General features: G+C 41.9%; 2 protein-coding genes across 3 annotated transcripts in view; both read right to left on the reverse strand.

Moving 5' to 3' along the window:
• Positions 1–273: 273 nt before the first annotated feature.
• Positions 274–3,386, reverse strand: LOC138621116 (SPEG neighbor protein-like). The gene is given in 5 exon segments (XM_069698930.1): positions 274–438; positions 549–712; positions 1,244–1,525; positions 1,527–1,554; positions 2,603–3,386. Coding segments are annotated over 5 exon segments (693 nt in total). The 5' UTR covers positions 2,710–3,386; the 3' UTR covers positions 274–326.
• Positions 3,387–3,473: 87 nt separating this feature from the next.
• The window catches only part of spegb (striated muscle enriched protein kinase b), a 37,332-nt gene continuing 19,396 nt past the window's right edge, over positions 3,474–21,409 (reverse strand). For both annotated transcript variants that reach the window (XM_069698892.1, XM_069698890.1), the window contains exons 15-41: positions 21,215–21,319; positions 20,038–20,244; positions 19,813–19,936; positions 19,106–19,278; positions 18,525–18,637; positions 18,135–18,303; positions 17,916–18,012; positions 17,493–17,693; positions 17,280–17,337; positions 17,101–17,178; positions 16,781–16,953; positions 16,664–16,690; positions 16,369–16,521; positions 15,481–15,523; positions 15,304–15,372; positions 12,469–15,190; positions 12,203–12,352; positions 11,755–11,871; positions 11,278–11,445; positions 11,006–11,128; positions 10,603–10,767; positions 9,461–10,235; positions 9,096–9,335; positions 8,772–8,995; positions 7,498–7,573; positions 7,052–7,201; positions 3,474–6,510 (exon numbers count right to left, since the gene is read on the reverse strand). In XM_069698892.1, the coding sequence (XP_069554993.1) occupies positions 6,255–6,510; positions 7,052–7,201; positions 7,498–7,573; positions 8,772–8,995; positions 9,096–9,335; positions 9,461–10,235; positions 10,603–10,767; positions 11,006–11,128; positions 11,278–11,445; positions 11,755–11,871; positions 12,203–12,352; positions 12,469–15,190; positions 15,304–15,372; positions 15,481–15,523; positions 16,369–16,521; positions 16,664–16,690; positions 16,781–16,953; positions 17,101–17,178; positions 17,280–17,337; positions 17,493–17,693; positions 17,916–18,012; positions 18,135–18,303; positions 18,525–18,637; positions 19,106–19,278; positions 19,813–19,936; positions 20,038–20,244; positions 21,215–21,319 (6,956 nt within the window). In that variant the 3' untranslated portion in view covers positions 3,474–6,254. The remainder of the gene's footprint in view (positions 6,511–7,051; positions 7,202–7,497; positions 7,574–8,771; positions 8,996–9,095; positions 9,336–9,460; positions 10,236–10,602; positions 10,768–11,005; positions 11,129–11,277; positions 11,446–11,754; positions 11,872–12,202; positions 12,353–12,468; positions 15,191–15,303; positions 15,373–15,480; positions 15,524–16,368; positions 16,522–16,663; positions 16,691–16,780; positions 16,954–17,100; positions 17,179–17,279; positions 17,338–17,492; positions 17,694–17,915; positions 18,013–18,134; positions 18,304–18,524; positions 18,638–19,105; positions 19,279–19,812; positions 19,937–20,037; positions 20,245–21,214; positions 21,320–21,409) is intronic.

The raw sequence follows: 21,409 nt of genomic DNA on the forward strand, positions 1-21,409 counted from the left end.
CCCCCCCCCAAAAAAAAAAGGGACAATAGATAAGTAGAAAAAGGCAAAGGGAGAATAATACAGAAATATGTAGACTATTCTCATATGTCACTGTGGTTTGGCATCAATTATGACGGTGACATCATGTTTTTCTAAATGTAAATCTTCATGCTTTTTGCCATTTTCGCAACATTAAAAAAACACCTTTTACATGATGTAGTGGATGATAGAGAAGAATTCTCAAAAACAAGCCATTAGCAACATTTTTTTACTTGTTCTTATGAGCATGGTTTAAGTTACGTACAGCTTTGAGCGCAGCATTAATACAGTTTACCGGTGCAGCTGCTTCATAGGAATGTCAGGTCGTTCTCCACAAACACTTCATACTTGCCGGCATCGGACAACTTTGCCTTTTTGATGGTCAAGATTGTGTTGGTGTCTCCGATGTCAAATAATAAACTTAAAAAACAATTATCACCATTTATTATAAGTGCTTTTGATCTGAATCCCATTTCCACTGTATTTGACAGGGTGATCAGAAACTACGCGGCCTCTTTAAGTGAGCCTACCTGTCATCTTCGTCAATGTCATCTCCGTCCTTGAGCCAGGCAACATCTGGACGAGGCTCCCCACTTATTTCAGCCTTGAGTACCACTGTTGTTCCTTTCTTCGCCTTGATGTGGTCTGGGCATTTAGAAACCTTAGCGGGGACTGTGAGAGCAGAATACAAATACTGCCATCAGCTGTAAGATTTGCTGAAGATAGCAAATACTGCTGGCTATTTTTTCAAATATAACATTTTATTGAAGACACTTATAGTCATTCGAAGGAAACCTTGGTATGTGACATTTCTGACACGGTTGGCAAACATTAGCATCAAGACATTTTTAGGGGTAACTCTGTCTACCTGTTAGCGTGATCATCTGGTATGTTTTTAAAAAAAAATTTTTAAATCATTGACTCCTTATCCAATATAAAAAAAAGTTGTTTTAAGTTGTACTTTTACAGTAGATATTGCAGATGTTTTGCAAGATACTCCTATTCGCGTAGATACTTAGATAAAATGTAAAGCTACAGCCTGGATTTTATAAAGCACGAGGACATAAAGAAGAGGGTGAAACAGCTGGCTCTGTCCAAACAAAATAGTATTTCCCAAAAGTGTTTCATTACATTTTAATTCTACCAACTCAACTTAGATTCATGAACCATTGCAAAGTATAAAAACAACAAATGCTTTATATTCTATAGAAAACAGTCTGTACACATTTTCCACTCGAATACACGCAGATCCAGATGTCTGTCCAAATGGATTCTTAACGGTGACTGTGTATTTTCCGAGATCAGCCAGAACCCCGTCTCGAACCACGAGCGCCACAAAGTCCGGGTCTTCAAAAATGTGGCGGTACTTGGGACCGTCCTTCAGCTCTTTGCCGTCCTTGGACAAGACGATGAACAGATCCGGGAAAGCGCCAACTCAGCACTCCGGCTTTGCAGTGCTGCCCTCGACAAGAACCGCATCTCTGAGCTCCTGCAGGATCTTAGGGGGGACCTTTCTCTTGCAGCTCTCTACGTGACCTGGAAGAGAAACGCCAGGAGGGAAATTCAGGCCAACCAACTTTACGAGAATGGCAACCGTGCAGAGTAAACCGGCGTGAAACGATACGAGGGGGCAATCATAAAGTACAGAGACTGCTCCTGTTGCGCGTGAGCGGCGTGCAGCGCTACGATGCACACAGCAGGGGGCAGCAAGGACCTTCATGAGTAAGTATTCCAAGTTACGCACCTTCCACAACACCAGCGCCTTTTGTTACACGCGTTTTTCTGACCACTGGTTTGTGTGAATTTGCATTTTCACTACAGGCTGGAGCAGAGAACACGCATCAAATTTTGAGTCACATTTTTGGGGAACAAAATAAAAGTAGCGGGGGAGTCAAATCGGGTGTTAGGGGTGGTGGATATCTACAAATATATTGTTGCGGGCGACGCCCTGCCAGCGGACGTTTTGTCACGCTGGAGAAACCAAAAGTGGCATTTTTGCCGCAGCTGTTTGCGTTGAATGTTTTTCCTCAAACGCTTTCAGAAACTCGCAGCAGAAATCAGCGTTGACCGATGAGTTCATGGTGCACAACCTGGCGAATGTCAAAGAACACCCGAATGGTTGCACATCTGAACCGGCACACCTTCTCCGCTGTCGGACAGAGATGCTCGGCTCCTCTTGAAATGCGAGCCCCCGCTCGAAACACCTCGCCTGGCTCATCGCTGCATCGCTGTAGGCTTTCTGAAGAGACTCCGTTTGCTGATTTCCCGAGTTCCCGAGTTTTACATCAAATTTGATGAGCACTCTCTTCTGAAGTCCACGGTGAAATCGCAAATACACACATGCGGGTAAAAATCCCTCGAGCTCGGGTGCCGATCGTGATCAAGCAACGTAACTTGAAATACTTGGAGCTGCTCCGAGCACATTGAGGGTGCAGTAGCAACCCTCTGAACTTTCTGATACACCCTTTAGGACAGTCCTCCATTAAGGTCATTCATGGTGTCGTGTACATTACACAAGCAGTTGAGTGAAAAAAAAGAAAAAGAGCCTGAGAGAAGAGACTGTCCAGTCACTTCATCCAGTCACTTGTGGCCCCGATACGAAGCCTGGATTCGAATAGCAGCTTCCCGGACTTGAAGAGCATTGATGTTGAGAATGCACCCAGGAGGGGGCGTGGCCTTAGCTTTGGACATCTGAAGCCGCCAGAGGGGCTTCACACTTAAAGGGAACCTGAAAACGAGACAAGAATATTTCACAAATTACTCTTCCAATGCTTATATTTTATTTACAACTCAAAGCCACACTTCTTACCTTGAAGATCCTCTAAAAGATGCCCTCTGCTTCTGATCCACTCCAGAGTCAGCCAACCTGAGACGTGATGCTTATTATGTAGCGGTCAGGAGGAGCTTTGTCGGCCTTCAAGGATCAAGGCCAGTTATCGCATTCTCCTTCTTTGGGTACTAAGAATCACTAATAAGTGACAAGATGGATTGAAGGTGGGAAACAAGTGTTCCAGAGATATTTTCTCATCCTTATAGCGCATTCATATCACATGCTCTTGTTAATTCTTGGAGCAGTTAATAGTTAAGTTAGATGTTGTAGAAGGAGTATGCTGAAATATGAGCCGTCCCCTGTGAAAGTAAGCACGTAATTGTTGGACTTTAGGGTCAGGAAGAGGGAGTGGTATTAGTTCATATAAGTACAATGGACCTTTTTCACTGCAGGCACTTTGATTTGTCAGAGTGGGTAATGCTCGGGTGTATTGAGAGCTCCCCTAAAAGGAATGCAGCCGTCATTAATACACCGCCGCTTTCTCTTCAAATCACAAGTCATAATGTCTGCCATGAAAATGTAATTACGATTCAGGGATGTCTAATGAACGTTTATTACATCACTCCGCGACAACTTTTTCACACCAAAGTTTTCATCCCACAAATTGCGACATTGTGTTCACGTATTTGTCATATTTCCTTTTATTGTTCATAACCTTAACACCTGTCATGCCGTTTCCATGCCAGATTCAAGAAGTTTCACAAATAAAAAGCGGAAGCTGTAACAAACACAGTCACTCAATAAATAAACAATTTGCACACACACGCACACACATAAATCCGTCCACATTCATGTAATTAAAATAAAGACCTAGTCATTCATTTAATAAACTATTTTCTCTGTGGGTTCTAATATCCATCACGAGGCACTGCAACACATTCCACAAATACGGCGTTTTAATACAAAACGTGGAGCGTCCAACGTCTTTTTTTTCTTCGAAAACCCTGTTGTCTGCTTTCAAACTGCTCCCATTTCATATATTGCACAGACGTATGCAATTTAATTTCGCATTCTCATGCTGAACTTGCATGTTTTCATCCAGGTTTAAAACAACTCCCGGTGTGATCAGTTAACTTCTACTTTGCATACGAAAAATTACAGGGCCCTCCGCCCCCCAAAAAAGACAAAGAGCTGCAGAGAAAGGGCAGTATTTATCTAGCAGTAGCATTAGAATATATAGAACTAGTAAAATAATCTCAGAATTACCAATAACCTCTGTCAGTCAGTACACATTAAAACCACTCATGATTTGATGTGTGCCCCCGATCATACACACTCATCAGTGTCTGTGTGTGATTACTTAAATCTGTTGAATCTGCCATCCAAACTGTTGCAGACGTGACTGTTTCAGTGTGAAAATCTGTGCTTGATATCAACACGCGACAGCAGCAGCATAAAAAAAAACTCTAATGTTTCACATGCTGATCGGAAAAGTGAATTTGCCCTCAGAAGGGAAAGCAATATACATAAAAGAAACAATACAGCTTAGCCACTTGGTTACCATAAAATTATGAAAATCATGTGATTAATGTATCACTGATTTATGATCAGTGAACTGTACTGGAATAGACTTAGATATGGGTAGATTTCCAAAAGAAATATTTGGGGGTATTTTCTCTAAATATCGACCAGCTAAGGAGTCATATTACCTTTTATATATATTCTCTTTATGTTGTACAAAAATTTGATTTTCATTAGTTAGTACATATTTATCTACCTAAATATATCTTGTTTGGGATACATGGGAGTGATTGTTATTTATTAATCGAGTTAATGCTTCCCTTATGGATTGTCTTAGATTATAACATGTATTATTTCCCTTTAATGGCCTGCAATGTTTGGTTTTTTTAATTAAAGTTTGAAACAATGTGTACGATGAAGTTTGTGTAGCCCGGAAACTAAAAAGGCGCATGTCCCTTAATTAAAGTATAAATAATTTATGTAAAATTTGATGCTAATTGTAACCCTTTGTTTTATTTATAAAAAGTTTTGCCATTTAAAAACTGTAATTTATATTTAAAAAAAAACCCAAATGAAGCAAACTTCCCTTTTTTTCAAAGCTGTAGCTGTTAGCAAGGGAAAATGTCAGCTAAAATAAGAACCAATACGCTCAGCAATGTCTTCACATTCTTTCTCAGCTATTTTTATGCTGACTGATGCTCTTTAAGGGCACTTAGAGGCGCCCCAGTGTCACCAGTTTGTTTAGAAAAATCATTTAGTTTACCACTAATCACCCTGAAAAATATTACATTTAATAAGAGTCTCATGTCTCAGGTAAACTTCTGTGTGCAAGAAAATTGATCAAACTTCTTTTTTAAAGCTCAGAGATGAGTATAAATATCTCTGAAATGTCTTGCACTGGTCTCAGTGGAAGAGTTGAATTGGTAACTGGAAGCCAATGAACCGGTTGCTAGCTTATTTGTGGTGAAGGAGCCCTGCAGGGTGCTGTCCACATTATCACTGGGCGATAAATACTTTTGTATGGAAGCTCAAAGATGGCCATCTAGTGACAAATGTAAAATATAAATTCTGATTTTAGATAATCATTACCATCTTGTTTGATAAGGGTTAAATGCATTGATTTTTAAACCGTTCTATTCTAATAGCCCTTGTAGAGAAGCCACCAATGTGTCAATCTTCTGAACTCAATACATTTGTAAAAAAACAAAAAACAAAAAACAAAAAAAAAACTTCCTTTCTGGAGCTGCTACAATCTTGACCATCACTGAGGTGCTACAGCAGCATAAAAACTCACGTAGCGTAAATTACACGACTTTAGGCTAAAGATGGTTTCAGTTTGTGGGTTTTTGGAGACATGTTTAGTAGTTGTTGATCAAAGACACAGAATTAAACATCCGAGAATGAATTCTGGTCATTTGGCTGGTCAGGAAATATTTGAATACGTAACTCTGACGGTGGAGTTGTTCCAATGACAAAGGCATCAGCTGTTTTAAAATGTACTGTGAGTTGTGTGCAGTACTCCTCGTTGTGCTAAGATGTGTTGTGACCTACACTGTATTAATGCGTCCTCCTTAACCAGTGCAGAAGTGACCGTAAGAAAGGAAGTAATTCGTCCACAATGAATGCAAAGTCACAAACCTCGAGGTACTAACTGAAAGACGACAACCTGCCTCGCATGAACGAGGTTCACACTGTACGAAATGCCGTCAGGCTCTTGCAGCTTTGTAAGAGTTCCCTTTTCTCTCTTTCAGAACCAGAAAAGAAATATAAACGATGTCTCTGGAGATCACAGCCACTGCTGGTTTTGAATGAGTTTTTTTTTCTTTTTTCTTCTAATTAAGTTCAGCAGGAACCGCCACCAGCTCACGGCCCAAAGTCTCGTCTCGCTCCGAGGAAGTTCGCCTCTTAGATCCCCGTAAAGTCCCGCCAACTGGGAGCCTTGCGTTCACTGGGTGACGGGGGCGGCGGGTGACGTCGGCACGTTCGGCGTGACGGGGCTGGTGGGGGTTTGCGGCGAGCTCTGGTAGGACCGCAGGAGGACTTTGTGCTTGGTGGCCACCTCCTCTCGCCTGCGTTGCTGCTCGGCCAAGAATTCCTTGAGACGGGTGGTCGTAAAGGTGAGCGTCTGCCTGCGGAGGCGCATCAGGTAGGCGTCTTGAAGCCAGGAGTTATTGAAGCAGTCCTTGATGGATGGACGGGCCCTGTTGCGAACCAAACCCAAATAATTAGAGATTTTTTTTTAAAGATGGGCTTCAAATAGTTTTTTTTTTCTTGTTGTTTTTGTCTTACTAGGAGGGTAGTCTCTGGATTTAGTCGAGGAAGAAAGGTTGTTATGTTTGTGTCTAACGGGTATGAACTTGTGGCTTTAAGCAAAGACAACGTTGCCAAAATATAGAGGTACAAGTCATACTAGGCTAGATGTAGTCTGATGTTAGGAGTAGTCCCTGGGATGTCAGGACTGCTGTCGAGCCTTCCCGAGGTGTCGTGGGTCTAACTCGACAAAACAACCGATGAAGGGAGGTGCCCACTTGATAACCCCGGTGAGATACTGCACACTCACCTCGTTGCCAGGGCTTTGTTATTGGCGGTCTCTAGTTTGGCGTTTGAGCATAGCATGCGTAGTGTTAGTGAGTGAGACGTTTGGCAATTATCGAGTCTTGCGGTGTTATTCCGCCTCACTTTGGCACTTTGTGTACCGAAAAACAGAAAAGTAAAAATTAATAAATGAAATGTTCAGCTCACCATGGGTAGCTACAGAGGATCTTTTTAAGAAACAGAGAGGCACTTTGGGACACATTCTGGTAGAGTTTAGAGAGGTCAAACTTTGCCGCCTGGATCCTGGCTTCGGTCTCCTGAGGATCGTTTTCCATGAAAGGCGACCTGCCGCTCAACCTGAAACGTCAGGAAGAAGTTGCTCACACTCACAAAACGTATCGACAATGGCACAGTTAAAAGCCACTGGCTCCAAGTTTATAAGGTTAGTTGAGAATTACAACACTTTTACAAGAGTTTACAAGAGAGCAGCAAGATGCCGACGCTGTGTAAAATTACAGAATATAAAAACCCCCGCTGAAATCAGAAATACAAATGCAACAGACGGTTTTCAATCATAAGCCTCATTTTACATAAAGAACAAGAATACATTTCTATTTAAAGTACCAGGTTGAAGCCGTGAAAGCAGTACTCACATGATGAAAGTCAGCACGCCCACGCTCCAGATGTCAGCTGGAGGGCCCACAACATCCCCTTTCACCATCTCCGGAGCTACAACAAGAAGAAAGGAAATCTGAACGGCTCTTTATCATCTGAAAATAGTCTTTGTAGCAGTTTTTAACTCTGATTCTGATTATGTGTTTGTCATTAAATATGTGCATATAAATGATTTTACTTTGTAAATTTCTTCTCTCTTCTTTTTATAGCTTGTGCATGCCCACTGGGACAACAGTCAAATAAACCTTCTAAAGAAACAGTAATGAATGAAGATCAGTATCAAAAGAATAAATCAACAATCAACAAACTATCACAGGAAACCCAGTAAGTTCTTTCATTTATACTCGCTTGGACTATTTTTGGTGGAGTCATTTCCTTCCTAAAAAAGTTGCATAATGCTCACAAAGGTGCAATGCAGAAAATAACCGTATGGTGCATATACAGTGTAAAAATGAAGAAGTGAATTCTAGAGTTATCTTTTAAGTGCATGTGCAGCTGTTGAACATATTTATATTTAGTGGTTTCTCATGAGATGCACCTGCATAACTTATAGTTGGTGACATCCATGTTTTACTTTCTTATAAATATGTATGACTGGGATTTTTTTTTTTTTTTTTTTTTTTTTTTTTAACAACTGCCAGTGTGGTATTTGCTCTTGTGTGAACAAATTAACTTTACTTTGAAAGGCCTCTTGTATCTCCTGCAAAACAGATCTTCATCTATATTATGAATACAGGAATTGGGTGCAGAAATTGATTTTATTTTTGGTCCCCTTCAGTGAATGCTACAAGCTGTAAATAAAAAAGCTGATATGGCTGATATGTGATTGTTTACACATCCAGCTGATACACACCAGAATTAGCTTCTTTTTTTTTTTGGTCTTGTTGTTTGTAGCCACCGGCTGAATGTAAGTCTAATAGTGCCTTTTTATTCAGCTCTTTTTAGTCTCAACCACCTCCTGAGGAAAATATCTGGCTCTTTAGCTGCTAAATGCTCCACTATGTTCACCAGGTAGTCACTGATTTTATGCTGTTTGATGCTGGGCAGGAGGCTTAGAAAGGGTTTGTTAAGAGTTTCTTTCTGTAAAAACAGATCGCTGCTGTGACCGGAATGGATGTAAAGTACACGTAAAAAATAAAAAATAAATAAAAAAAATGTACGTTACTATCGTTCTATCAGTGAATATGAAATTATGCTTTTGAGCAGTTTTAATTTTAGATTGCCAGTGAGCTGTGAAAACCTGAACTCTTACACATGTACTCCGGCGTTCCGATAGGAGGGCTGAATTGCTTGAGGAAGAGAGGGTTGTAGGTCTGAGCGCTGCCGAAATCAATGATCTTGATGATGTTCATGTAGGTGACGATGACGTTCTCCGGCTTGATGTCTAAGTGGAGGATGCGTCTGGTATGGAGGTAGTCCAGACCTTGGAGGATCTGCACAATATAGGTCACCACGTCGTCCTCCGAGTAACGGAACCTGAGAGAAAACAGCCTGTTAGAGGACTCTGGGTCGAATATTTGAAGGCAATTGTAAATGTCCGTCTTTAAAAATAACTTCACTACAGGTCCGGCTTCACCTGTCGATGAGGCTGTAGAGCAGCTCCTTCCCACTGCAGTACTCCGAGATAAGCACCAGGTAGCGCGGTGTGACGTAAGCCTCGTGAAGAGCCATGATCTTGTCGTGATGGAGGGACTTGAGGATGTCGTACTCCTGCAGCACCGACTGCTTGCTGTCGGCCTCGTACGGAACAATCTTGGCCATGAAGAGGTTGCCCGTGGCGTTCTCCCGACACTCTCGGATCACACCGAACCGACCCCTGTGCGTTAAGGAAATGTTATAAAATCCGAGTTGTACTGTTTTATAAGAATACCAGGCCACTTTTAACGGATGTATCATCTTGCTTGCGAGTTATGTAATCGCCAAATAATTGCCAGTCATTACCTTGCTTTCTCATCCATGAACGTATAAGGTTTCTGTGGAACTCCCTGCCGCAGAGATCCCTCCCCAGACTTTCCCAGTGGCGTCCTGCGTCCCAAGGGCGTGGCCCGTCCCGACGGGGTGACCCGTCCGGACGGCGTGCTGCGGCTGTCCCCTCCCTGTAACACTGGCGTCAAGCTCTGCACGACCACCACAGGCGGGGAGATGGTCGCAGGGGCGACCGAGGGCGCGGTGGTCGTCGGGGTGGGTTGGGGAGGTGGTGTAACACGAACAGTCGGGGCCGACACGTACATCGGCACGGATGAAATGGGTTTCCCGATGACAGGTGCGGCTGGTGTTACAGGAGAGGGGGAAGCAGCATGCACGGGACTCACAGGTTTGGGTGGAACAACAGGTGGAGGCGTCAGCTTGGTTTTGGGTTTGCTCACACTGATGCTGATGGTGGTCTTGGCCTTGGCTGGCGTGGCTTGGGCAGCTGTGGTGGTCTGAACTGGAGTTTGTTCAGCGGGGGTTATGATAACGGGCGGAGTGACAGCAGGACGGCTGGCGTCAACCTGCACAGGAGGCTTCACGGTTAGCGGGGAGGCAGATTTCGCCACAGATGGAGCAGGAGCTGAAGTCAAGGGAGGGGCTGGTTGGACGTTTGCTGCCGTTGTAGATTTACTGGTAGCTGGTTTAATGGGAGGCACTTTCATGGACGACATCATAACCACAGGGGCAGGAGGAGGGGTAGCAGGAACAGTCTTGACCACCACAGTAGCACTGGATTTAGCTGGTTCTAATGAAAGACAAGGAAAAAGAGGATATGCCTTAAGACGTCATTTGATGATATGATTACAATACATGTGACGCGCATTCTCCAATAAAATTAAATAATCTGTAATGTACATTATCCCAGACGAAAAATAGCAAAAAAATATAATCTGTAAGGAGTTGAGTGTTACAAAAAGGGAAACAAAATAACACTTGAAGTATCTGTAAATCTTTAAAGATGCTCATTAATGACTGTATACATTGCACTTTTATGTTTACTTGATGACTTTATAAAAAAAACAACAACAAAAAAACAACTCATAATTCTCTTGATCCTTAAATGTTTTTTCTTCTTTTTTTTTTATTTTTTTTTTTTTTTAGCTTGTACGTACCTGAGGCATCCAGGCTCACCACCTCTGAGAGGTTGCTGTAGGGGCCCTGGCCCGCTTTGTTGACACAGGCCACCCTGAACCTGAAGGAGCCCCCTGCTGGTAAGTCGGTCACATTGTAATAACAGTCTGCCACCCCAGTGGCCACAATCAGCCAATTGGTCTCACCTGGGGACAGTGAAAGAAGGAGTATTTCAATCATTTATTCAAGTAAACATAGCAGTATATAACTATAAAAAAAAAATACACCAAATACGACTTTACCACAAAGCATACACTGCAGATTATGTAACTCTTTCAAATCCTACATGGGTTTTCATAAACTAAAAAAAATGCATGTGGTCATTTGAAAGTGTTGATATGGACAAAATAAGCAGATAAACACTGAATCAGTGTAAACACAGACCCTCTGCTTTCCTCTCCAGAGAGTATGTGCAAGGGGCCACGGTGTCCGAGGGCCTCCACAGCACCAACACCGTGTTGTTATACTTCTGAGGGATCTCAGGGGTCCCAGGGCGATCGGGTAGGCCTGTAAAACAAAAAGATATTGGTATGAATAGACTACAAAACTGCTGAATCGAATTAGTAATACACCTGATACAGTTATAAATGTGTCAGGTGCAACAACTCGAATGGTTTGCAACACTTCACAGACGAAAATAGTGTCTCAGTTCTTACGAGCAAGAGATATTGTGCAGGAGCTGGACACAGAGGCCAGCGGGTTTGTAGCAACGCATTCATAGACCCCTGCATCCTTTTTAGTGGTCTGCATGATCATCAGTAGCTGCCGGCCATCAGGGCAGGCAATCATATTCATCCTGGCATCAATCTCCAGGGGCTTCTTATCTGTGAAAACGTGGATTAAAAATGATCAAGAGATGTAAAGATGAAATAATTATTAGACACCAATCACACATGACTAAGGAATCCCAGTTGTTTGTTATCTTCAGCAATATTTATCCGCACTGTATGTCACCTCTGTTGCCATGGTACCATATGTTAGTATGCAGCGAGACGCAACATATGTCTCCGCAATCACGGGCTGTTGAATAATTATGTAAATCATTGTAAATATGCCAGGAAAGGGATTCTGATCATCCATCTGTGATGCCCTCTGTTTGGTAATAGAGCCTTATTTACATGAGACGTATTTACCTTTCATCCAGGTGATGTGTGGGTGAGGGCTTCCTGCTGGCAGACAGCTGAGTGTCACTGGATCTCCCTCCAGCAGGATGTGATCTCTCAGCTTAATATGGAACACTGGAGGGAAATCTGTTAGGAAAAAATATCGGACCAATTCAATCACATCTATACTGTATTATGATACATCCTGTGTTATGATGTATTATGAAAAATAGTGACTTCCTAAAGTCTCTGCTGGTTGCTTGGCTACTACACCTGTACTGTCACCGAAAGCAACACTGCCAGGCCTAACTTTGCTAAGCTAACCAGCTACTGGCTCAGGCCTCATATTTAACGGACAGATAGGCAGAGAGAAGTCGTCACATCTAACTAAGAAAAGAAACTCTTAAAACATCAAACTGTTTTCATCACGTTACCAATGACGTCACAATATCTTCATGCACACTCTTGTATGACTTACCAGAAGCCAGTTTGGAGTACTGGCGAGAACGTAAGGAACTATTTTCCCGGGAGATTGCTGTCGGTATGTCGGGCTGCGACACTGTCTTGTCGCGCCTCCCTCTTGTCAGGCCCCATCGATCCCAGCGAGATCTGCGCTCACTCTCCACACCTTTATGAGAAATATAAAGAAACAGCTCCATAAATCGTCTCGCTTTAAAAAAAAAACTGTGACTGATAGTTCTCTGGTCAAACATGGTTCCAAGAAGAAAAGGTATTGTCCCATACCCTTTGATATTTCTGATTTCAGGCTGGACATAGAGTCCAAAGACTCAGATGAGGCACCGTTATTGGCCTGAGATGCCAGTTGGTTCTGAGGAATACTGGTGACCTTCATGGCACGGCTCTCTGACGTTGAACGACGAAGCATGGCAAGAATGGGTGTCCTCTTTGGTTCCTTTTCATCCGATGCTTTTCTTTCCTCGGAGTAGCTGCGAATTCTCGTGGAGATCCCAGCCACTGTTGATTCAATCTTCCTTCGCATTGCCAACACTGGTGATTCATTAGGTTTCTTGAGCTCTTTTTCATCATGTTCCGCCGATTTATCCCCTCCGCCGTCCATTCTCATCATTTCTACTTCTTTCTTTTCCTGAGATCCTCTTCGCCCAAGAGTCCAAGAAAGCCTGTGTTTCGAAGCAGCTGAATCTTCCTCTTTTGTGTGTTCGTCCTTGCGCTCTGTTGATGGAGTTCTCTTCAAGCGCAAAGAGAGCCTTCTCATAAAGCCTTGGTCTTTTTGAGCTTCACGAAGGTCCTGGACGGACTTTGACTTCTCCTCAAGTCTCCTCGATGCCAGTTCTAATGGCGCCCCCATTGGCCCAGGTCTGTATATCTCTTCACCCGTTTCAGTAGAGTCTAAGGTAGAAGCTTGTGGTTTATCATCGTTCTTTGACCGGGAGAGAAATTTTAGACTTCTTGAGAGGGAAGATTCACGTTTCTTGAAACGGGCCTCAAAGACCTCTTCGGACGTGATGTCCTCTAAGTCAGCTCCTGCTGGGAGCTCTTGATGGGATGAGGAATGTGAAATGGTCTTTGGCGGACTGGGTTCTTTTGTGATCATTTCTGGTGACGCCACCCTCGAGTACACGGCAGGGTGCTCAGTGGTTGACAGGACAACTGTCTTTGGCGAAGCAGGTAAATCAGAGGATATGCTGGTAGGTGGAGATGTTTCAGTTAAAACTGAGGTCGACGAAGTGGCTGGAATAACAACGGGTGTAGAAGGGCCTAAGTGTGGGTCATTAGAGGGCTGTTTTGCAGGGACCATGATGGTCTGCATAATACTGGCATATGCCGAAGTCCTTCCATCTGGAAGAACAACTCGAGTGGGAAGCGAAGGTGGCACATACGTCGAGACAACATTTTCTGGGGGATGGGGATACTCTTCTGTTGGTCTCACCATCACTGAGCTTGTGCTTATGCTCATCTCAGAGGATTTCACAGGGACATTTACTTCCTCTTCTACATGTTCTACAGTAACACCAACATTTTCTTTCACACTGGATTCAACAACACAGTCAACTCTTTCCTCTTCCTTTTTCATAAATTCTTCTCTTTCTTCTGGCACCTTTTCTCCCTCTTCCATTTCCTCTTCCAGTTTAGAGCTTTGGGCCGTAAGAGGAGGTGTAGGAATCCTCTGGCCCATGAACTCCGATTCAAGCATTGGTTCTTCTGAAATACTCATGTCTTTCTCTGAGAAGCCACTTGTGCTCGATCTCTCATCAAAATTACTATCTGTCTTTTCATTTATCGTCTCATCGGGCTTCGTCTCTCTGTCCATTAACGATTCCTCGCTCTCTGTTTTGGTTGGACTCTCCTGTACAACAGACTCGGGAGTTGGCGGTTTTGGCGAAGGTTCCCTCGGAGTCACAGGACGGGAGTCAAACTTGATTTGCTCCGTTAAAGACGACATAGATATAGCCTCCTTCAGCCTTCTCTCTTCTACCTGTGCCAAGGGAATCTCCAGAGGAGCTCCTGACCGACGGTGTAACGGTATGGGTTCTGAATCACCCTGACTGAAGGAAGTACTTTTGCGTAAAACTTTGGGTTTGGGAACTTCATCCCTTGGGAAATCACTGGATGCAGCTCTAGTTAATGGAGGTGGGCCCAGACGAGAAGTACGAGAGTAGCGATCTGAGGATATTGCACGTTTTTCATCTCCCATTCCTAGTGTTTCCAGCAGAGGTCCTCTCAGTCCACTCATCTTGTTGTCAACAGAGCCACCACGAAGCAGTCGCTGTCTCATCAGCTCCAGTTTAAGGGCATAGTCTTCTTGACTCATCTTGGCAGTTCCCGGGCTGGTGCTCCTCCTTGGGAGCTCCATAGAGACAGCTTTCTTCAGAACTTTCCTGCCATCCTCTTGGTTTCCTTCTCCAGTGCCCTCCTCTGGTGTAATCCGGAGCAGCAATGCACTGTCAGCTGAGCCGCCACGTCTCAGCTCCCCTCTTCGTCGGCCACCTTCTGGTTTGTCAGATTCCATGCTTGAGCCCCTTCTCAGGGGTTTTCTAGACAGCTCTGACTTTTGGGGCAATTCAGCTGGTGATTCTTCATCTGAGGAACCCTTGTCATTGTCTTGTGATGACCTTTTCCTCAGGCGGCCTTTACTTGCGACTTCGACCCCTTCTTTCTCCATTCCTTTGGGGTCCACCTCCATTGCATCCTGGGCTTGAGCGGGAGACCCCGACCATTTACTGGTTCCATTCTGCTTCTCTGTTTCCTGCTCATTGGTCTGAATGTCATTCAGTGACATCCTTGATCCAGAGAATTCCATGTTAAGTGGCATTGGAATAAAAGGCACTTCATCAATGTCCTCATCAGAATCGGAGGATGAAGATTGCAAAGGTGAACCCTCTTTAAGGTGCCTTGGAACTGCGATGGAGATATGGCTGGAGGAATCATTCAACAACTCGGGTATGGATCTCATTACCATTTTTGATTTATAGCTGATAAGGGACCGCTAAAAAAAAAAGAAGAGGAAATGTGACAAAGTAAGCATCATAATGTGACCATTTCAAAATGTATTCTGGGTGTGCTGCAACATAGAAAATTAGGAAATGAAACATCTCTCACCTGCCATTTTCTGCGAGACACAAACTTCTTTAGGGCTTCTGTACTTATGGCCTTCCCCTTACTAAGAGTCTGTACAGTAAACAGACATAACATTTAAAAGAAAAACATTGTGATCAAATAAAATTAATGAGAGAAAGAAATCATGGAGGATTAACACTACAGAGTGCTTTGTCTCACCTTGAACCAGGGGTGTCTGAGACATTCCTGAGTATCAGGTCTCCTAAAAGAAAATAATGAGATATTTCAGTTTTCCACTTCTGCACATTTGTTCCACTATCCAGCCTAATTAACTAAGCTGTCTCAGCTATATACAGTATAAGAAATGAAGAGCACCAGACTGTTTTAGACTTGCAGACAGGGATTAGATAAATGGGGGGAAAAAACTAATTAGAAGTATAACAGATAAGCATCTAAAATTGAAACAATATAATAAACATGAACGCCTGTCGACTTAAATTAAACAGGTACTCATGGTCTTAAAAGATGGTAGAGAAAAATGTGACGTTTAAACAGTGACACATATTTTACTGACTGGTTTAAACAGCTCTGGAGGTGGGATAGAAATAACAAATGAAATTCTGAATGAAATTGGTATTGAATAGACAAACTTTAAACTTCACATCATTACCTCATTTGGTTTGTATTTGTGTGTTTTTTTTTTTAAATTGCGTAAAGTTTATCTGCACATTAAATAGTGTCCAATATTCATCCAATCAGGTTTGTAAAACAACCTAATTTCTAATTGGCTCACACCATCTGATACGCTCTGTTTACCTGTTTAGATTACGATTTTGAAGCTATTGCAGCAATCATATACTACATATGTGTTTTATCCAATAATTTTGGGCGGCTGTGTCTCCAGATGGTCGATAGATTTGCTCCTACGAGGCGAGCACCTTCCATGGCAGCTCAGACACGGTTGGTGTGTGAATGAGTGAGATGGGGTGAGTGGGAAACAGTGTAAAGCGCTTTGAGACCACTGAGGTGGTAAACCGCTGTATAAGTGCAGACAATTTACCATTTAATTTAGATCTAGAAAGATATAGATCTAGTAATGATACTCACAGCCTGTCTGCTACCAGCAGCTTTATTATGAACCCTTTAGCCTCTCGGCAAAGGTTAGCAAACATGCTCTCCTCGAAGGCCACATTATAGTTTCTGATGTTCAGTACGGAGCTGCGATCGTTCTCCCCAGCAAATGGAGAAACTCCTGTCAGACTGATAACAGAAAACAAACAGTCATATTCACTGGTGAAGCTACAGATTTTCCTGAGCAGACAGATAACTCTAAAACTTTCATTGATATTTAGCATCCTGAAATACATTTAGTAATAAAGACAATAATGATAACTTTACTCACCACAGATATGTTATAACTCCAACTGGCCTAGGAAAGTAAAGAAGAGAAAAGGTGTTTTAAAAACCAGCAAATAAAAAAAAAAAATAATAATTTTATTGTAAAGGATAGATACTCTACCATATGTCTGTTGCTTTTGAGACCGGCGTCTGATTGACGATTTCTGGTGCGACAAATTCCGGTGTGCCATATTTGCAGTATTGAGCGTCATCGGGTGTGATCTCTATGGCGTTGCCAAAATCACAGATACGGATCTGATCACCGTGGGGTTCTGCCATGAGGATGTTATCAGGCTGATGAAAGAAAGAAAAAGAAAATAATATCCAATCAAGTTCTGCCATCAAATGTAAAAACAAAAACAGTTCCGGTACACTTAAACTGAAATAGATTTTCATTACAACCTCTGTTGAAACTGTGGAAGAGGATCTATGAAAATCTACCTTGATGTCCAGGTGTATGATGTTTGAATGATGAAGGTAGTCCACTCCCTCAAGCAGCTGTCTAATACATGAACGCACCTGATGAACACAGAATAGTTGTTATTGCTTAGATAATTAAATTACATTGGTTATGTCTAGTGGTGAGGATTTCCTGAGCAGACATAAAACAGAGGACTTACATCAGACTCCATGACTATGGATTTCCTTGTAAATCTGTCCAGCAGCTCCTCGTGGCATCTTTAAAGATTAATTAAGGCAATTTTTTTATTGAAATTAAACGTAATTTATTTTTTCAAATATTTTACTTGGTTACTCTTTTTTGGATTCCTTTCCAAGGTTAAATGTGTCCTCTGCAACAAAAACGCTGTGGTTCAATTGTGTAATAAGGATACATTTCAGTAATGATGACAACAGCATTCTTCTTCTCGAAGGCATCGTGAAAGTAAAGGACTCTCTCGTGGTCCATCTTGGAGAGCAGGTTCATCTCTCTCAGAGCAGAGGCCTTCTTCTTGGCGCGTGTGGAGACGAACTTTGCAGCGTACTCCATTTTGCCCGCCTTCTGGGTCACACGCTTCATGTAAGAAAATGCACCTCTGGAGAAAAAAAATCAGGAGGAAACAATTTCAATCTTATTTTAATGTTTCTTAATTCTGGGCTCATTTAAAATCTGATCAAAATATTGTCTTGAAGACATGAAGAAATATGGTGTTTCTTATCTTGGATAATAAATACAAACTGGTTACAGTGCAGAAAGTGGTTTTCTAGCATTATAGTGCATTTATAGGATTTCAATTGCGAGCTTAGAAATAGCTTACCTTCCAAATTCCTTGTGGACGTCATAGTAGTCAGTCAGTCTGCGCAATTTCCTTAGAATAGTCCCCTCGTCGTCCATAGGATCTTCCTTACTTTTAGCTACAGTTATGGACGAGTCTTAATTAGATTACCTGCTTGTTCAGGTGAACTCCTTCACTTTGTTTGTTGGCTGTGCATTCAATTTTTTTTTTTTTTATGGCTCAGACAGATTGACTTCTTACCTTCATGCACGGTGAGTTCAGCTTTACACGACACAGATCCTGCTAAGTTCCTGGCAGTGCAGGTGTACACGCCCGAGTCCTCTGGACGAGCATTCAGTACCACCAGGGAACACTCATTATCATCATACACAAACGTGTAATGACTGCTCTCCGACAACAAGATATCATTCTGAAAAAAAGAAATCATACGTTTGATTTATTATTACAAATGTTATATTACAAAATCCTCAAAATCTCTTTTGGCGAATTCAAATTTGACCAGTTTAACACATTGTATTCCTGACATATATTGTACTCAGCAGAAAGCTAGTATGAAAGCATTAAAAATGACTTTTGAAAGTGTCTAAAAATCCTAATGTCTTTGCAATAAACAGCTAAATATGTAAAAACCTTGAACCACAGGATGTCAGGAATGGGTCTGCCCTCCACGACCACAGCAAAGCGAGGAGTCTCCCCAGAAGAAACATCCAAGTCTTCCATAATGGTCTCAAAAGTTGGTGGAGCTGTGGATGTGACAAGTGGAAATGTTAATGACCTGTTATAACTTTAAATGAGTCAATTCATACTCGTAAATAGGGTTAAAATACTGTAAAATGGTTCAAAAGATCATATGACGAAGACTGTATAAAATGTGTTCAAAAAATGGTTTATAACAGCAGGAACTCATATTATGCTAAAATGGGTAAAAAAAAAAAACTGAGACAGTTATTTATTCATTGTTTATTTCATTCATTTTTATTAAAAGTTAATTCACTATTGCATTGTCAATCATCTGCTGAATAGCCTGATCAGCTATCCCGAGATCAATTGCTTTTGTCTTCACCTGCATACCTGGTGACTTCGCTGTATTTTTTTTCCTCGTTCCAGTAAATGCGTTCACTGAGGAAACTCCACCACTTCACTGTCGTGGTTATTTCTCCCCGTTTTCAGGACGACTTAGCTCGGTAGGGAAGTATAGATCTACTGCCTACCTGCCATCTCCACGTTGAAGGCGCAGCTGTCACTGCCGTACTTGTTGGAGGCCACGAACATCATCTCGCCGACGTCGGCACTCTTCACTCTGAACAGCTTCAACGTGTGCTGGTCGTCGTCCGGCATCATCATCTCATACAGGCCCGGTTTGCTGGCCAGCGCCGCTCCTCTCCTGGAGACCAGAGTATTTTTAAAAACCAGGATCAATACGCTTACAGGTAGGAGGCCAGCAGGCTGTCGCTGCTCGTGTTTTGCACTTGCATGACCGTGAGTCAGAACATAATATTTGATTTTTTTTTTTTTCACTGCTCTGGAATCTTTGATAATAACTTGGAATAAAACAGCTGCTCGAATATGCCTCGTCATGTTTTATTTATGATCGTCAGTCATACACTCTTGACGATCCTGCAATGCACCGGGGTTGGGAAAGTGGATACTTTAGCACCAAATAACACAACAATAAACTAAAAGTATAATAGTTAAATAGATTAAATCTTAAAAACTATAAATACAACTGCATTGTCACTATAAAACGTTTTTCTTCAGAGAATTTAAAATGAAATATTAATTAAAAAAAACTATTTAAATGTACTTTACTTTATACGTTGAAAAAGTAAAGTATATTTGGGGATTAATACTTTAACTAGAGTCATTTCTTTCCTAATAATAATAACTTGGCAACAGAGACACACACACACACACACACCTCTTCCAGACAACTGTAGCGTTGACATGATTGAGAGTAACTGGGATGGTGACCGACTGGTTTTCCATCACATATACAATTTCTGGCTTGTCAACAATCACTGGAGCCTCCTGAAGGTAGGGACCTTAAGGAAAATCACACAGGTAATATTAATACCTGTGATATAAATCTGTGACGCATATTGATGGATTGGATGGAAGGATGCTCTAAAAATCCTTGACCTACCTCGGTCCAGGAGCTGCACCGGGTCGGTGGTCGGCGAGGGCTTGCTGAAGGCCTTGGAGGTGATGGTCAGGACCCTGAAAGCGTAGCGCACACCTTTGGAGAGGGTCGTGATGGTGTAGGTGGTCTCCTTCAGGCCTGAGGCGATGATGATCCACTGGATGGAGCCTAAGGCTTGCTGTTGGATGGCATACATCAGGGAGCTGGGATCTGGAAGAAGGGTTTTGATCCAAAATGCAAAAATAGATAAAAAAAAATTTGGGAAACTCATAGCTTCCAAGAAAGCCTAATTTTATCTGGAGTTAGAGTTTACATAGTACGTTAGGATGTTAAGTTGGGTACCTCATTAAATTTGTATTCTACAATCCCTTTTCCAAAAAAAGTTGGGATGCTCTGCAAAATGTATGTAAAAATAGAATGTAATGATTTACAAATCCTGTAAACCCATATTTAATGGAAAATAGACCAAAGACAACATGTCAAATGTTGAAATGGAGAAATGTTGTTTTATGAAAATGAAATGCTCATTTTGAATTTGATGGCATTTGATATGTTGTCATTGGTCTACTTGCAATTAAATATGGGTTTATGTGATTTGCAAATCGTTGCATTCTGTTTTTATTTAAATTTTACACAATGTCCCAACTTTTTGGGAAATGGGGTTGTATATATTTTCTGGATGTTCAGAATATTAGAAATACATGGAAAGTTTTTTTTTTTTTTAAATCTCTTCAGCTCTACTCTCTTGCACCATGAGGCGAAATCCTTTTTTGTAGACTGAGAAGAAAGTTTTCAAATGCTCAATTTCATAGTATTTCAGAGTTTATTGAACGGATTTTGTGCAATATTAAATGTGTTACAGTGTTTTTGTGCATGTTTCCATCGTGAGCTGCTGCAGTCTTTGCATTGATCCAGCATCCTTCAATTCAGACGAGTTCCATGCCAAAAGCGATACAGAAGTTTTACCAGATCCAGAGGAGAACAACTGAGCAGGCTGATTATACAGATATGAGATCGACACGTTAAATTACCATCAGATTAAAGTAAAGTGCTGCTGTCAAAAGAGGATTTTTGTTAGAATGTTAAATGTTTATGCATTATATCATCAGAAAAAATAAAAAATATAATTTACTTGTTTTATCTGGGGACTAAAGCTTATCTGATTGCTGCTCTTGCGTACCAATAGAAGGGTCCAGCCTTCTCGGTTTTTTCCAGCTTAAGGTGATCGTTTTACCCGTGATGGACTCGATCACTGGAGTCCCATCAGGAGGGTCAGGCAGGATGTCTGAAAATCACAACAATGGATTTATTCCTCTGATATGGCCTTATCCAAGTCATTGTTACACATTGCATTGGTCTACTGTGTATTATTAAC

Source organism: Brachyistius frenatus, unplaced genomic scaffold (assembly GCF_029030835.1).
Source record: "Brachyistius frenatus isolate BFR_SWC_R1_liver_20210118 unplaced genomic scaffold, ASM2903083v1 Contig_28, whole genome shotgun sequence".
Lineage (NCBI taxonomy): Eukaryota > Metazoa > Chordata > Actinopteri > Embiotocidae > Brachyistius > Brachyistius frenatus.